At 35.3% G+C, this 17,737-nt stretch overlaps 2 protein-coding genes across 3 annotated transcripts; one reads left to right on the top strand and one right to left on the bottom strand.

Annotated features, from left to right (window-relative positions):
• Nucleotides 1-1,187: 1,187 nt before the first annotated feature.
• LOC147541822 (uncharacterized) lies at nt 1,188-10,063 on the top strand. Of its 2 annotated transcripts, none has more exons than XM_086632825.1 (15): nt 1,188-1,702; nt 2,419-2,546; nt 2,726-2,858; nt 3,610-3,766; nt 3,861-3,939; nt 5,448-5,488; nt 5,566-5,682; nt 5,823-5,903; nt 6,637-6,699; nt 6,839-6,887; nt 7,412-7,486; nt 8,321-8,368; nt 8,655-8,690; nt 8,779-8,853; nt 9,716-10,063. In XM_086632825.1, exons 1-15 carry the CDS (start codon nt 1,543-1,545, stop codon nt 9,782-9,784), a joined length of 1,311 nt encoding a protein of 436 aa, XP_086488951.1. In that variant the 5' UTR covers nt 1,188-1,542; the 3' UTR covers nt 9,785-10,063. The 2 variants fall into 2 exon arrangements, with proteins under 2 accessions (XP_086488951.1, XP_086488952.1); XM_086632826.1 differs by having other exon boundaries at nt 1,312-2,143; nt 2,358-2,546.
• A 1,508-nt stretch (nt 10,064-11,571) lies between these two features.
• On the bottom strand, nt 11,572-14,539 carry LOC147541823 (vacuolar protein sorting-associated protein 32 homolog 1-like). Its single transcript, XM_086635261.1, has 5 exons — nt 13,391-14,539; nt 13,097-13,196; nt 12,856-12,941; nt 12,674-12,750; nt 11,572-11,837 (listed from the first exon to the last, which is right to left on the bottom strand). The coding sequence occupies exons 1-4, from the start codon at nt 13,523-13,525 to the stop codon at nt 12,709-12,711; spliced, it is 363 nt and encodes a 120-aa protein (XP_086491387.1). The 5' UTR covers nt 13,526-14,539; the 3' UTR covers nt 11,572-11,837; nt 12,674-12,708.
• Between the last annotated feature and the right edge of the window lie 3,198 nt (nt 14,540-17,737).

A 17,737-nucleotide genomic window follows, 5' to 3' on the forward strand; every position in this document is an offset into this window, starting at 1 on the left:
TTTGAGTTGTATATTTTGAATTACGTAGACGATTGTTGTACTCCTATTAAGGTACTTTCAAAATACAATTAGAGATTTATTTTTGAAATATAAATGTCTTCAACGCTTTGTAGACTTTAACATAAAATAAATGACATAGCACGCATGCTTGTCGTTTTTGAAATTCATGCATATGCTTATGACTTATTTCAAATGAGATTAACTATCATTTGAGGTACCTCATGGATGCATACAATTTAATAGGGGTTAAATATCTACTTAATCGCAAATTTAAGTTCTATTATTTTCTTCTGAAATCTAATCGAATAAATAAAAAAGATTTTAAAACAAGATCTATTGAACAAAAAACACAAAATAATTTTTATCTCTTCACTTTTTGAGTATGTATTTCTCAAAGAAAATCTTAAGGTTTTATATTTGAGAGTGCACCTTTACAGGGGTTGTGATGATTATTTAGTTCTAGAGGTAAATACTAGAAAAATTTGGTTACGTCTTGATATTATCTGTGGAGAGTGAAATTTGCTCTTAAAGATAGTGTCTTGTAGTTCGATTAGTTTTATGTTGTGAGTGTCCATTACTTTCCCCAATTTCACCAACAATACCGCAACATACCAGTCTGCTTTTCAAAAAATAACCTAGCATGTGACGACATATTTTGGCACTTTATAATTTTGTAAGGCGTCAATGATATCGCGTGCATGTATAAGTGGGACACAAGTTCCCCAAGTTATGACATAAAATATCTAAAAGTAATGCTAGAGAATAAGAAAAATTAGGCAAACTCTAGACAGAAATTCTATGTGGCTTGTCGTGATTGAGTATTTAGTGAATCAAAATAATCGAAAACACGAATCACGACAAGTCATATAGATTTTTTGTCTCGAATCTACCTGATTCTTCTCGTTCTCTAGTATTTTCATTATCCAGCTACTAGTCAACACATGTGTACTTTCTCAACTGCACTCCATTTGGCACTCTGATGTCCCAATCTTTTTCTTAACTAAAAATAGGATGCCTCTAAAAGGGTCATTTAGCTCTTCAACCACTTTTTTTTTCGCACTCCTAGTGGCCATCAGTTGGGATTGGGACAATTGGAAAAATACTCAGATCGACCTGAGCTTGAACTTGAACAATACGAATTAAGCCTAATCTGAATGACTTCCCCAATGCGTGGGGCGTTTGAGAGTGAGAGAGGCCCAAGGGCAAATAGGAGGCTCCTTGTCGACCCTTTTCTTTTTTTTAGAACCGGCTCCTTGTCGACCCACCCTTCAATTTTTTTTTTTTTATTGTTGAAACTCCATCCTTCAAGTTGAAGATATAAAATCGGGATAAAAAAAAAACATTTGGGGCGGTTTGGAGTTGTGATGACATGACATTTCACATCCCGTTGACGCGCCGTTACCTCCATTAAAAGCGTCGACTTCTACTTTCTCTTCGTCTCCCAAATTTTATCTTCGTCTCTCTCTCTCTCTCTCTCTCTCTCTCTCTGAAAACAAGAAATCAGTCAGCGACTCAATTGATCTGGTTTTATTTCTCATTTCAATGGCGTCAATGGAAGGACTGATGCCAATAACTAGGGCATTTTTAGCCCAGTATTACGATAAGTATCCTTTAACCCCTATATCTGAAGATGTTTCTCTTCTCTCATCTAAACTTCGTTCCATGTCCAATGATTTGACTAAGGATAATCCTATCAGTGAAGGTTAGTATTGACTGTGTTTAATTTCTTACTACTTGAACTGATTTTAGTGTTCATAGTAATCTGTTGGGCAATTATGAGGGTGAAACAAAGTAAGAATGGATGGCTTTAAGTTATTATAAAATGGGGTTTCTAGGTTTTGTAGATTAGTCCAAAGGGATAGGTAACAAACTAATAATTGAAGTGAAATGCTGATTTCTTTTCCTTACTTAATCAGTTTTATGTTCTCTCAGTTGATTCTCCAATTGGGGAGTAGTGTTTACAAATTTATGAAAGCTCAATGACCAAACTTATGCTTAATCAATTACCATTTACGAGGAAAACATGTGTTTGCTTTGGGAAGCCCTTATCACATATACTAGATAGTTCACCACTATAAATTCAGAAATAGTTTCCACTTTTTCCTTGTTTGCAAGATGCTACAAACTTATGATTAAGAAAAGTGTACTTCTTTTATCTGTTGGGCAAAGTGTACTTCTTTTAATATTTGGTCAGTCTTATACATTCTTTCATATTCGGATATCTAGAATATTGTATGTAGCATCTTATCTCCATCTGTTTAGAACCTATCTTTTGCCATTTACTTTTGCAGTTTTGGGCCTTCGGTTGTATCACCTTTCTCAAGTTCCCAGTCGGTTACAAACTTACAATGGTCGAGCAAATTGAAATACTGTTTCATCCTTTAGCTAAGTTACTAAGAATCATGTTTTATCTTACAGCCGGAAGTGTCTTAGTAAATGAAGCGAAATCTCCAACTCCACATAAAATCGATCATAACATGTGGAAGAATAGAGAACATGTCGAAGAAATTATTTTCCTATTGGAAAGGTCTAATTGGCCGAAAATGGTAAACATCCTTCTCTTTGAATTGCAAATATGATAACTTATGTTTGTTTGAAACGAAGAAATTGTACTTGTTTGCAGACTTTATAAACCCACCTTTTTTTTCTTCCATAAATCATGTGACATCTTGCAGTTCATTAGCTAATTTTAAAACTAGTAGCACATCTATGGTATTTTATGCAGCTTCAACTACAGTCAACACCTGAAGATAACGAATTTGCTGCTGTTCTTGGAGAGCTAAAAGTCAAATTGCAAAATACATTGAAAACAATGGAATATTTCCAATCCAAGAATTCTGAGAATATATTTAACACAGGTTGGTTTTAGTTCTTGAAATTTAATTCTTCTATCCTCTACACTTTTATCCTTTTGTAAAATCTGCCATATACGTGCAACTTATAGATTACTTAAGATCATCGTATTTACTAACTCACGTCTGAATTCAGTCTCTTGTGGATATTTGCGGTTAAGTTGAGCTAATATCGAGCTAACTCCAGCATACTTATCAGAGTTGCTAATTCCAATATAATTGTTTTAATTGAGTTATTGGAGTGAGTAAACTTATGTTTAAGAAGAACCCCAATGTGCAACACGGTCTCTAAGGAATATGAAACCGAAGCTGCATACTAGTCTCAATGATTTTGGAGGCACGTCATCTGAGTATTGATTATGTTAAATTACTTTAATGGGTATTTTAGGTTTTATGAAGTTACTTGTACGAGTGCTGTCTTTTTCTTTCCCTAACTTTTTGTTTCATAGTGATCTTTTATCGTGTATATGTAGTATCTCTCATCTTGACTGTTCCTTTTTATCTGATGAGTAGTATCTCTCATTTTGGCTGTTCCTTAGCACTTGCTTATGATGTTTCTCAAGGTCGAATGTACATATGTATACATACATACATACCCACATATATATATATATATATATATATATATATATATATATATATATATATATATATATATCTGATGGGTGCTTAAGAACAATAGTCAGTGCTTTTGCGGTTTTGCCATTTGCACATATTTCCTTGACAAATAATCAGTGGATCCTGAATATATATGCAGTTATGACCTACATGCCTCAAGATTTTAGAGGTAAGCTAATAAGACTACAAAGAGAGCGTTCAGAAAGGAATAAGCAAGCTGAAGTTGATGCCTTAGTTAATGTTGGTGGAAGTATACGCGATCGATATGCTTTACTATGGAGGCAACAAATGGAAAGGTGAAGTCTCTTGGATTTAGTTGATCAGCTATTCAACAGTTTATGTAAGCGTAGAGTACGGAGTGTTAACTGCTGATGTATGTGGTGTATTCAGAAGAAGACAACTAGCTGAGCTTGGTGCTGCCACAGGTGTTTACAAAACGCTCGTGACATACTTAGTAGGAGTGCCGGAGGTACATCTGTTCACGTATTCTCGCTAATCAATTTAGTTATTTCGTTTTACATGGTTTTCAGTCTTTAGCCCTCCTTTTCAGTTTATTTTATGTATTTGTGATAGTACTAGTAGTAGGTATCATTTGATTGGAAAAAAGAATTACGAAGTGAAGTTATAGAGAAGGACCTCATGTTTGACAAACAGTAAATCTTTTTCCTGTTGTTAATCCTTAGAATCTCTATATTTCTTTATCTCCTATTGCTGTACTCAGTCTCGTACTTCTATGAGCATCTCTTGTTGGCATCTTGGATTGCTTTAAGTGAAAGTTTTGTCTGTTATATTGACTTAATAGTTCTATCTCCCACTGAAGCAAGCTTATAAATCTATAAGCCAGTTCTAAAAAGATGGTGAAAACTAAAAAAAAAAAAGAAGCTGTTAAATTTTATAGAGACGAAGGCTGAAAAGGAATTAATGCAGTGTCATTTTTGCTTTATAGTTTTTCTGTCCTTTTCTTTTCTGCTCTGTGAGAGACCATATTACAGATATTGGATTTTGATCCTCAAATTTTCTATGTTTTTATTAATTGTTGTCTAGTTAGGACTTAGGAGCGTGTGTTCAGCTTCTGAAGTGCCCAACTTTAACATTAGATTCAAGTAAATGTCTAAATTATTAGTATAATAGGTCCTGGGAGGTACAATCATGTTAGAAAACTAATTATTTCCTGTTCTAGATAAAGAAACATTTTTCTTCTATTGCCTGAAGGGTTAGTATGAGGTCCCTCTCTTGGCCCACAATGCCTCCCACCCCTATATGCTATAATATCTATTCACCTGACTTGTTTAATCTTAATGAGGAGAAACAATTGGTTGTCTTTGAAAACAGTATGTATCTTGTGATAATTATGTAAATTATTTCAAGCTATGGAAGGCCACACAATTTGATGTGTTTGCTTTATCTTTTGCTTGCCTTACTAGCCCGAGGGTTGCAGTGAGGGACTTATTCATCTCCTTTCTTATTTTTATTCATAAATATAGATGTCTTGGAAGCATTCACTGCTCTTCTCAGACTGCAGTTATAGCATACATGATTATTGTGGATAGGCATTTCAAAAAGCATACATGATTATTGTGGATAGGCATTTCAAACATGCTGAGATGCTTAACTGCTTTTACAGGATTTTTTATTGCTTAATAGTTAGTACACTGTACCAATACCCCCATGAGGAAAAGGTCCAAACCATATCATATACAGGTTCATCGTCTTTGAGGTCCGAGATAACAGTTTTTTTGTACATTATGCTTGTTCTGTGTTGGGTCAGCTGACACAGCTTTAGCCTTTTGAAGGAGGTACATCTATCCATAGGAACATGAACGATTTTTTTATGTCTTGGTAGTCGCAGCTAACGAGGTTACCAAGTTACATCTGTTAAGATTCTACCTAATGATAATCTTGTGGCTCTAGGTGTTGCATGATTTTTATTGATCTGAATTGTATTAAACCTTCTCTTACTACCTCGATATGTCACAGGTTTTACTGGAATTTATTAGACAAATAAATGATGATCAAGGGTATGTGTTTCTCTTCTTTTCAGAATTTACATTCCTTCGTTCCTTAATTAATTGCATCTAATAATCTCTATTCTTAGGCCCATGGAAGAACAACGGCAACGTTATGGACCATCTTTATACAGCCTGACGAACATAGTGTTTTCTATTCGACTGTTTATTGTTCTCTCTTGGGGGCGGTACGATGCCAGAAAATTGTGAGTTATATTATTTGCTTATTCAATTTATTAGTTGGAGGTTATTTACTCGTTTACTAGTTGTTATTATTATTATTAATTATTAATATCTATCTATTTATTTATTTATTTATTTACGTATAACTATTTTGCATTCACAGGCAAAATGATGAAATTTCTGTCTTGGTAGAAGCAGTGCATATTTATACATCTGAGATGGACAGATATGTCAAGTTTATGGGGTAATTTTAGTAAACTCTGATTACTTAAGAAACTTCTTTATTATATTAATCTTACTGCAGTTATAATCGTCACAGTTCATAATTTATTGCCAGGCTTGGTATTTCATAGTGGGAACATATACTATTGCACCTGTTAGGAACTTGTTCTACTTTATGGTGTTAACTTTTTGTAGGAGTACCTAGCATAATCTTTTACTGATTGAGATATAATTTTTGTGTAACCTGATGGGATACCGTTCAAGGAGACTTGGACAGCAAATATATGTTTTTTCTGAAGTGCCTTCTGAGAGTATCTAATTTATATTAGTTCCTGCTTGTTATGCTGTATCGAGCTATTATAGCTTAAGGTTTATTGGGTGGAAACCTTGGATTTCTTCCCTGAAAGATATGACCATAGTGGTACATGTTCCACTTATTCATAGGTCTAGAATAGATTATACAGTTTCTTGGTACCATCTGCAGATCGCTGCAGACTCACATCTTAAATGCTTTCTATACTGCTGTTAAAGGACCCTTTCAAATCTTTTGCTTGATAAGTGAATTTGTTTAAATCCCTTGCTGTTCTTTCCGGATTTACCATCCAGACTTTGTCTATTTGATGCCATTTTCTTAGGAAACAAATATGTTATGTGTGCGCATGTGTACTATCAGTCGCTACTTAATGGGTTGTAGAGCACTAAAACCAGAAGTTTTTCTCTCAAGTGTTGATGCCTTTTACTAATATTTCTTGCAGTGAGTTAATTGCAAACTCTCCTTTTTTTATCAAAGCCAAGGACGTCGGCGCCTCAGAAATAGGGTGAGTAATATGCCACTGTTTCCACGGTTTCACTCTTAACTTGACTGAGTTAATAAAGAAAGTAGACATGTATAAAAATCTCATTCACTACTATATTTTCTAGTCACTGTTCTCTTTATCTCTTCTTATTTATACACAGATCTGACGATTACAAAGAAACAGTCATTCTCGCAGGAAAAACTCATGAGGTTTGTTTTACTTGCAAAAATCTTGCCTTCTCTGATTACTATGATGTGCATTTTCCTACTCGCAGACTCTATTAAGGAGATATGATACACATCCTTAAAATTTTCGTATGAGCATGTTACTTCCCAATTTCAGTAGCTTTATTGATTGGTTCATCTTTGCATGAACATTCAGGTCCGTAAGGCTCTTCATATACATAACCAGTGAATCCTTCACTTTTACGGATCCTAGTGGGTCCACAACTACTCCTTAACCCATCCCTAGGTAGTTCGGTGATTACCACCAAAAGGCTTGTAATAGAGTAAGCAGAGTCTCCAAAAATACGAGAAAAGCTTGAGCTTCAAAATTGGTTGATATGAGGATTACATCTATTTGGAAGTTACTGAATCCCTGTTGACTCAACCTTAAACCAGGCTTTTATTATGTCACAGAAACTTGAATGATATTTTTTTGTACAACATATGTAGTCCTTGATGAGTCTTATCTTGTTTTTGTGACATCTCTCAATTTTGTCTTTCCTTTTTAGGTATCTTTGGAAGTGGACGCTGTGAACTCATATATCGCTTGGGATTTCTCATTATTACAAGGCAAAATGAACATTGTAATTTCGTATAAAACTCCCACTTCTAATATTTTGTCATATTTTCTCTTTACCTGGCACTTTTCATTATTGCTTCAACTTTTAGGTTGACCACAATTGTTTAATGAACACCAGTCAAGTATTTAAATAGTTGCTTTGTAGAATGTGAGTGGAGATTAAACATAAACAGGGATAGGTTTATAAAGTAAGATTAATTCTTACATGCGGATATTTTAGTTTGCAGTATGAACTTCTAGAGAAAAAAAGTCGTAGTAATAAACGTTGTTCAATATGTGCACTCTCCTTGTTTCATGTACTCAAATTTGTTCTTGTTTTTCCTTAGTTTAGAAACTCTAGTTGATCACTAAATCTAAAAGTACAAGTGCATGATGCAACACAAGCATGACTTGTTCTTAGTTATCTCTCTAAATGTTGTTTCTTTAGTTTCCTGGGATAGTTATTTGGTGACATCTTGTAGAACGCATCTTCACCTTTAAGATGCTCTGTAAGGAATTTGGTACTTGCTATGGAAGATGAGTCAAGTATTACTACTTAATGTATCTCTTTCTAGTGACCTTTAGTATATAAAATATTGGTTGCCTCAATTTTTGGTCAGATGGATCTAGTTTTTTTTTACATCACATTTTCTCACTCTGAATTTGACGACCAGTGGAAAGGAGTAGAGAAATTAGGAAAGAGAACTTCTTATATCTTATACTCTCTCTCTGATTTGACAGGAAAAGGAAGTCGGATTTTTGCATGCATTTCCCCATTCATATTTGTAGTGTAACATTATTCTCATTAATTTTATATTTGAACGTTTTAACTTTTGGTTTGTGCTCTATTCTTGTACAGGATATTGGCTTCAGTGTGGAGTATATTAGCCCATCAGGAGAAAAAATAGTAAGTAATCTGCTTGTGCAGTTGTGATATACAGTACATCCACTTTAAAAAATGGTAGGTTTGTCGAAACAACCCTGATGTTTGGCCCGAAAAAGCTTAGCCGCCCATGTCCAGCCGTCGAGCTGCTTTTTTGGTCAAGCATCATTTTTGTTGTCAAAATGGTCTTAGATTCTGCAGTATCTGAAGGATGTAGCAACTACTTCCGGTCCACCAGTAGTACATTTTTGTTTCTCGTATTAAATTTTCATCTTGGTTTCTAATTTTCTCGTTTATTATGGTTGTTCAGATGATCTTACCCTACCGGCGCTACAGTTCTGATCAAGTAGGTGGAGGTTTTTCTGTTGATAGTCATCAAATTCGTCTTTTTTTCCTTCTCTGAGTATAATATAATTCGTTTTTCTTTCATACAGGGGAACTTTAGCACGCTGATGGCTGGATGCTACAAACTCATATGGGATAATACGTATTCAACCTTCTTCAAGAAGGTATGGCGAGCACTAGTTGTTTGGACTGCAAATCTGACACTTATCTTTACGACAATTTTCTTTTCCCTGATTTTGAATATCTGAATATATTAATAACTAATTGTTTGTTTAGCATGAGTTTCCTGTATGAATATCATCTCGGAGTATAATTAGATCTGAAGGCTAAGAGCATCTCCGATGCAACGCTGGAACTCTAAAACTTAGAGTGGCATATAGGAATTTTTAGAGTTTTTCCATGAAAACCATCTCCAATGCAGAACTCAACTTGAAATTTTAAAATGATGTGGCATCATTTATTTTAGAGATCGACAGATCGTCAAGAGGACACTCTAAATTAAATGGTCAAATAGGAAAGAGACAATTTAGAGATCCACTTTTCACACTAGACACCTAGGATTTTTAGAGATTTTCTAAGTGTTGCATTGGAGATGCTCCAAGTCTTTTTCTCAGATTCCTTGACTTATTATATAGCTGTTAAGCTTGTTTGAGATGTAACTGATTACTGAGGTAGTGTTTTTATTTTTTGATATTGGACTCGAGGTCTGACTTGACTTGATTCAGATTTTAGAACGTTTCTTTTTGTCTGGCTCATGATGCCCGACTTGTCTGAATTGACTGATTTGTGGTGATTAGGATTCGTTTCAGTCAGTTGATTCAGATACAGACGAGATACAACCATATACAAAACCTCATGTTATAGACCTATCTAATTCAGATTAGTGAGTGAACAAAAAAGCAGGATCTACCTTATAATGATGTAAGATAGGAACTAGGGAGCTAGTAGAGCTCATGTAATTTAGAGTAATGGAAACTGGAAGGAGAAGAATTGCTCTAACCATCTTTTGTGTTGATTCTGCAACAGACGCTACGATACAAAGTGGATTCTATACCTCCAGTTACAGAATCATCAGGGAACGAAGTTGAAGGATGAACCGAGAAGTTAAAAGATTCATCTTGACTGAGCAACCAGAAAAAAAAAAAACAGAATCAGATTCATAGTCATCATTTTATTGGTTTGAGTCGAATTCAAATGTATTATAATTTATTAGTTTCTCTTTGACTCTGTTTCGTGACGACGCTTGGCTTGTATCATATAGTTTTTTTTTATTCTTGGAAGTTAGTGTACAACTGTATCCTCACTTTGTTCCGAACAAGATATTTGTTTATCGTAAAAAAAAAAATGCTTCTTTCGCTTGGGAACAACTTCAAATTTGATGTGACATCAATCTCAAAATGTATTTCTATCTACTGTTCTTTAAAAATCTCGATGATTAAAACTCCCCTTTCTTATTCGCCCTTGTTCTGTTTTTTGCAAAACCCTGCAGAATTTATATACTGGTGAGGTATACCGGTGGTTAGGTGTTAACAATATTGAAGTTTATCAATTTTGTCGGCTGTGCAATCTGACTAGCTATATCTGAAAATGAATTTATGAGTAATGTTGTTTTAGTTGGACTTCCTCAAATACTGTTAGGCAAGGAATGAAATTTCAGTTTCTGTGTAGGATTAGTCAATCAAATAATAGATAGTTTGTGGGTCGGTTTGCAAATAAATGAGTTGGTAGTGGTAGAATATTATTCCTGCCAGATTTGAACCTAACTAAAACAAGAAGGATTAAGATAATTTTGAATTTTGACCCCCTTTCAGCCAGGATTAAGATAATTTTAAATTGTGACCCCCCTTTTTCGCCAAAGTAAATCGACCTAAGCTAAGGGGTTTGATTGGGATTTTTTTTTTCTCTTCATGTATCATAAATGGGTCGGTGGGGCTATTCTAATGGCTTGGCTACTCTTTCCAATATCATACCACAACAATTAAGAACAGAGAATCTATATCAAAGAAATGTCTACCTGCTCGAATAGTGGTATTCAATTATTTGAATCATTGCGGTCAATAACGTTCGTGAATTAGGTGGAGGTACGGAAAGAGAGGGGTTCGAACCCTCGATAAACAAGATGAGATCCGTCCAAATGGATAAGAGAATTCCTACTGTTCTTTTTCTTTCTCTTAATTGAAGAAATAATTGGAAAATAAAACAACAAGTACACAATGAGTAATAACCCCCAGTGCAGAGTGGTACGATTCATTTCAACATTTTGTTCGTTCGGGTTTGATTGTGTCATAGCTCTATAATTCAAATCTGATTAGGTTTATTGTTTGGATGAACAGCATTGTTGATATTGACCCAAAAACCATAGGTATAACTAGCCCGTGAAAAACCAACCATCGCACTTCGTTTGGCATGAAAATAGAAATACTCCGTCCATTTCCGCTGAAATATTTTGAGATTTAATTCCTCAATTAGATAAGAGAAAGTAATTACTCCCTCCGTCCCATTTTGTTTGGTTGTTATTCCTTTTATGGATGTCCCAAAATGTTTGTTAACTTTCCTTTTATAACATTCATTCAAATAATAAAATCACGGGACTTCCAAAACTACCCTTTGTTTTGAATACCAATAAAAGGTTCTAATTGGTTCTACACTTCTACCAATGAAATATTTAATGAAATACTCTATATTAAATGAGGGTAGTTTAGGAAATTGCATTTTTTTTGTCAAAATAAATAAGGTCTTCTTAATAAGTTGGGTTCCCCAAAACTACAAACAAAATGGGACGGAGGGAGTATATTTTGGCGTCTGGTAGAAATTTTGTTAGGCACGGAAAAGGAAATACTTGTGTCATTTTGATCGAAAGATGGGATGTCGGTAAAGTACACTTTGTTTGGCAACGGTAAGCTCTATTAGAAAGATGTAGGAAAAAACAACTATTTATAGCCACTAGCAAAGTACATATAAGAATATGTACAAGAAAAATAATGTTACTCTACCAAAAAGATTACCTAAAAAATACCCAAAAAAAAGAACTCGAGCAAAAGCCCGACTTTTGTACATTTCGACCTATGACTCTGTATATCTTCTAGATCCTTCGAAATTGCCCTCGCCTCATAGTTGACATCCATAATTTTCTAATGCGCTTTGTTCCCTGCATAACTGGCATAAATGAGATGCTGCTTCAAAGCCGAAATGCGGTTTTCAGAGTACATATATGTAAATTAACAATAAAATGTCTGCAATTGTTAGCATGAATTGGAATAAACAAGATGAAGTATATTCTTGTCCAGAAATAATATCAAGAAAACAGATATTATCTTAGGTTTCGAGTGTGGTGATATTCTATGACTATACAACTAGTTGTTCTTATCGTGCAGTCAGAAGTTAACAGTACAGTACTACAATTTGCCATTTTCAGATTTAAATGGTATGCGGGTATTGAATTAAGGACCGAAATTGAACTCCCTTTCATGAGAGTTGAATTTCTGATGAATGATTAGAATTTAAACAATCATGTAACTTCTGAGTTTCGATCAATAATTGAACAAGAGAGACATACAGAAGTATGATGCATTAAACTCACTGCACAAATTCACGGGATCCACCCTAAGAGCAGTTCCAACGTATTCTACATATTATTTCAAAGGAGGTACTAGAAAGGAAGGAATTGTAAGTAGTGGGATTCTGCTATAAGTAACAAGTAAGTTAAAGGGTTAGTTAATTCTTCTCGAGAAGTATGCATTATAGTCCATGTTAATGCGTGTAGTTTCATGATATCTCGAGGTCTCTCAATCTTTAGCCATCCACTTTAGAATTAAAGGTATCGACCCAAATACTCAATCACTTCACTCTTTCACATGAAAATTACTTGAATGCAGTCTCTCACTACATACGTCTTAATTGTTTCTAAGTTCTAACAAATCACATATACCCGAAAGAAGACATTAGTTTATCGATGGGTATGTTTAAGTTTCAAAGTATTTGCACCTTATATTGCCCCACCAGATGATTGATCCCTAACATTAACGTTCGCTCATATCGACTGCATCTTCCACCATTCTCATCTACAGAATTAAGTGATAAAAACAAATGAGTAATCACAATTTATACCCAACTAATCGAATTTAATGATAAAAATATAATTCTGAATCTTGTAGAAACAAATTCACCTGTTCATGAAGTTGTAATTGAAGTGTTCCAAGTTGATCTAACTGAGCTTCATAATATGTTTTTCTCTTCATACATTGTACTACAGCTGTGATAATGCACAATTCAAAATTGAATCATGGAGAAATTAGGGTTTTCTAATTCAATCAAACTGCTTCTAGTTACTTCTAATCAAACCCCAAATCTTATTTATAAGAAAGAATCAATTTATACATTGTTTATTAAGAAGGATTTTCTTCATACCTTGTTTGTTCTTAGACTTTGTGAAATTATTTGCTCTTTCAGTTTCAATTGAAATTTTCTCCATTAGAATTCGCTCCTTTCCTTCGAATTTCTCCAGTGTCTAGTGAAACAAAACAAATAGAGTCATTAAAACTTCAAATCTTAATAAAAGATAGAAAATTTTGAGATTTTCTAGGGTTTTTCCTAATAGCAATCACATAAAACATCTTGACAAAGATTAAACTGAGTTTCAGTCTTCAAAGATTAGGGTTTTGATTTGATTAGAAAAATAAGTACAGTAGTAAAGGAAAATACCTCATTGAGCTTTTTTATAATGGGGAGAGATGAAGATCTGATTTTGGCCTTGTTTCTCTCTCTACTACTACTACTACTACTACTACTACTACTACTATTACTACTGCTACTGAACCATCTCTTCAACTTCAACATTTTCTCTCTCTACTAATTACTACTAAAGATGAAGATGGTGACTGAAAATTCTTCTATGGGTCGATGAGAATCAACTACAGTACTTGCCTATAAAAAAGAAAACGAAATCGGGAACTTTCTTTTTTTTCCTCACTTAACAAAAAATGGCAACTCCTTCAACAAAAAATGAAAAAATGGTAACTTTCCCAGTGGGTAGAGAGAGAGAGAAGGATAGTGTGGGATCTTTACAAAAGTGTAACGTTTCTCTGTTAGTCAATAACTGTTGATAAAAAGTCAATAATCTATTTCTAGCTATTATCAATATAAATACATAGATTTTCAAATGGCCAGCGCCGTGGGGGAAATCAAAATAATTTCCGGGGTGTGAAGACTTTGTAAAAAAATAGTCAACTTTAATTGACCAATATATTTTGTAATTGTTAGGGGGAAAGCAAATTTTTTGACCATTTCTTCTCCATTTCCGTAAGGGTTGTCGGAATACGACCGCCACCATCATCACCAAATCCGGTCACCACCATCTTCACCAAAACCCGACCACTACCATCTTCACCAAAATCGACCACCACCATCATCATTTGCATCTTTCTCTCTCAACCATCGAGAGAAAATAAACCTAAGGTTATACCTTCGTCTCTTTATACAACTCCATTACCTGATTCCCCTTTTCAGTTACTCATTCACCTTATGTATTTTATAAGCGTAGAGGGCCAAATCTCCAAAAGAGTCTTTCGCAGAGTAATGTTTCCGCCAACATGGAGATGGAGAAAGGGGAGAAGGTTGATGATAATGGAAGAAGCTATTCTGAGGTAGTTTCAGGATTTAATCAAGATGTAAGTTTGATGAAGAAACTTCCTGAAATTGGGGAGGAGGTGGTTATTAAGAATGGTTTTGATGGTGGGGAGGTTGAGATTAGTGATTTAAATGATGGGTTGGATGAAAATAGGGCAAACTATTCATCCATGTCTGTTGGAATAGATTTAGAGAGAAAAAGTGTTTGTGAAGATTTTCTGATCCTAATGATTCATTGAGTATTGCTAGCTATACAGATGGGGAAGACAATTTCGGGGGTGATCGTTCTTTCAAGATGACAACACCAATTCGGGAATTTTTTGATGCTTGTGATTATAGGGGTGGGAATCGGGCGGGCGCGGACGGGCTCGGGCTACAAACTGCCGGGCTCGGGCGGATCGGGCTCGGATAAGCCGAGCCCGAGGTAGGGAGTCGGGCGGATCGGGCCGGACGAAACACACCATCTAAGTGCCCGTAGCCCGTCCGAGCCCGGCTGCCCGAGCGGGTTCCAACGGGCTCGGGTTTTTGAGAATTAAAAAAAATTTTAAAAAAAATTATTTAATAAAAAAACAAAAATTAATTAAATACCAACCATTTCTAATTCTTCATACAATCCTGCCTTCTTCTCCCCAAAACAAGCAATGTGTTTCTTATTAACATTCAACACAAACAAACAAAAAAACATTTTGAATTGAATCCTCATTTCCCCTTTTCAAAACCTTTCATTGATCTTCAAACAGAGATAGAGAAGGAGAGAGTTGATGTTACACAAACAAAATATACAAAATCCATTTTGAAATTAAACCTCATTTCCCTTTTATACCTATCAAAAGCATGTTAGAAAAATATTCACAGATCTCAAATCAGGGAAGAGAGAGAGAGAGTTTATCTTAGACCAAGACTTATATAACCTCTTTCTCTAGTATGGGAAGAATAATACCATCAACTACTATTTCTTCGATAAATCCAACAGTTTCGTTATCGTTAGTTGCTGCAGGAATTATTGCTACAATGGCCATTCTTGCTACCCTTTGTGCTGCTCATTCTCGAAAACCTTCAACTCCATATCCATCAACTTCATCTAAAAGAAAAAATTACAGCATAGTGTTGTTTTTGAAACAACATTTAGATCAACCACATAAAAAGAAAAAAATTACAGCATAAGAAGATAATGGAGTATTTAGGTTTAGGTTAGTATTTTTGGAAGAGAGAGAGAGGCGGAAAGAGAGAGAGAGAGAGAGGCAGAAAGAGAAAGAGAAAGAGAAAGAGAGGTAGTGTTTAGGTTTAGGGTTTGGTTTACTCTGAAAAAAAGGGAGTATTTATAGCTTGGTGTCAGGTTCGGGCTCTCTTTCGGGCTACCTATCGGGCACATCTATCGGGCTCGGACTCGGACGGGCTTTATGGGCCGGGACTCGGGATTTGAGATCCTGTCCGAGCCCGGCCCAATAAGCCCGAGCCATCGGGCCGGGTAAGCCCGGCTCGGGTTGGATTCGGTCATCGGTCTCTCACGGTTCGGGCCGAGCGGGCCGGATCGCGGGGTTTCAGACCGTTTTCCCAGCCCTACTTGTGAAGGTATATTTGGTTCATTTATAGGGTTATCATGTTTGCTATATTGGTATTATCGGAGGTGGTGGCGGTCGGAAATGGTGTCCGGAGTTGAAGATGATGAAGAAGAGGAAGAAGCAATGTTTTATTTTTCTTTAAAATTTATTTCTCCGGAAAATTTCTAAAATTTCACATATTCCCTTTAAAATTTCACACCCCAGAAACTATTTCGCTTTCCCCGAAACGTAGGTCTTTCCAAATACATCCCCAACTTCCGAAACAAACTGAATATGAAAATTATTGGGGGATACGAAGTTGAGAAAAGATTTGATGAATTCTTGTTTTATAACCACTTGCTTCAAAACCTTCCAGGGAGTTATTTTGCCTCTCCGGCGAAGGGTCTTCCCTTCGCCGGATTCCTTTGTTTGTTTATAATAAAGTTCTAACACCATCAACAATGTCAGGCGACTCAGCTAATCTCACAATTCTTTCCATCGACGACCAATTTGTCTGCCAAAGTTCATCCCGTTTTCATCTTCAACATCAGTGATTGTTATGTGAGGCGTCCATATTAAGTAGAGAGGGTGATTGGTGGCATTGGACATTGAATATCACCATCACATGTTGATATTTCACTAGAAGGTGAACCCTAAAGAGGTCTTTGGTGGATGACACTCAATCGACTTCGGGGTCTAAGAAATAATGATGAAGATGATCGACACACTCATAATCAATTCAAACATAAGATTATTCGCTTCATGGAAATGGAGAAGGCTATAATCGGTGTTTCGTTCGACTTTATCTTCTTCACAATGATGGATATGGTGGAGTGATGGAGGCGGTTATCCGGCGACAATGGCGGTTTTCTGACGACAATGGCAGTTCTCCGACAACAATGGCAGTTCTCCGGCGACAATGGCGGTGTTTCGTTTGTTTAGTTTTTTCTTTTTTTGTCAGACCTTTAGGGTCTCCTTTCACGGATCTTTAGGATCCTTTTGTCAAACCTTTAGGGTCTCTCTTCACGGATCTTTAAGGATCCTTTGTGTCTGTGTCTAGTCCAATTTTTTTCCCTTCATGAGGTACTTTGCATTTAAAGGTATGTAACTCTCATGAAGTTTTCAGAGGAGAGAAATTATAAATTATCATCTATGTAACATCGTGATTTAATCACTTATGAATGAAAATGGTCCGCGTGGTTTAGAAAAAAAACAAAGAAAACAAAAGTGAAATTTGGAGAGGCTTTACGCCAATTTTTTTTTTGTTTGGAGAGGCAGAGAAGAAAGTCTTCTCATTTGTTTGTAATTTCTTGTCATATAAAAAGACATAATCACCAAGAGCATTGAGAAAAGACATAATCACCATTTTTTGTTACAAAATAATTATATTAATGGTGAACTAACCAAAAGTTGGAGTAAGGAACTTAGTTATAATTAGTAATGACGAGGTTTCTAGGCTTAGATTAGTGAGTGGTGTAAACTAGAAAAAACTCTTTTTTAAAAATCATGAACGATCAAATTGTGTATTAGCTCTAAAATTTGGAGTAATAATTAGAGTTAATTTCATTTTGGCTCCCAATTTGTGACCAACGACCTTCTACAAGAGAAGAAGAGGAAGGTGGAGACTAGGATAGACGAAGTGGAGAATAGACGAAGTGGAGAAGAGATTAGATGGATTGTAATATTTTAACATTTTTTTAGATCAATTTTATTTTGGCCACTAAGAGTACTTTTGAAAAAAAAAATATTTTATATTTCTTTAGAGTCCGAGACCAAATCAAACTGCCGAACACTTATGGAGTCAAAATGAAATTAACCCTAATAATTATATGATTTAATAACGAATTATTAAACGTTACCATTAAGTGCAATTGAACATTTG

Source organism: Eschscholzia californica, unplaced genomic scaffold, assembly GCF_041429995.1.
Source record: "Eschscholzia californica isolate CP2 unplaced genomic scaffold, dmEscCali1.0.p SCAF_4, whole genome shotgun sequence".
Classification (NCBI taxonomy): Eukaryota; Viridiplantae; Streptophyta; class Magnoliopsida; order Ranunculales; family Papaveraceae; genus Eschscholzia; species Eschscholzia californica.

Excerpts from the sequence above, each read along its gene's own strand:
- LOC147541822 (XM_086632825.1), top strand. The coding sequence starts at position 1,543 with ATGGCGTCAATGGAAGGACTGATGCCAATAACTAGGGCATTTTTAGCC. Across the intron at positions 3,767-3,860 it reads TGGAGGCAACAAATGGAAAG|AAGAAGACAACTAGCTGAGC; the intron begins GTGAAGTCTCTT and ends TGGTGTATTCAG. Across the intron at positions 7,487-8,320 it reads TACAAGGCAAAATGAACATT|GATATTGGCTTCAGTGTGGA; the intron begins GTAATTTCGTAT and ends ATTCTTGTACAG.
- LOC147541823 (XM_086635261.1), bottom strand. The coding sequence starts at position 13,525 with ATGTTGAAGTTGAAGAGATGGTTCAGTAGCAGTAGTAATAGTAGTAGT. Across the intron at positions 12,942-13,096 it reads AAAGTCTAAGAACAAACAAG|CTGTAGTACAATGTATGAAG; the intron begins GTATGAAGAAAA and ends GCATTATCACAG. Across the intron at positions 12,751-12,855 it reads AATTACAACTTCATGAACAG|ATGAGAATGGTGGAAGATGC; the intron begins GTGAATTTGTTT and ends TTAATTCTGTAG.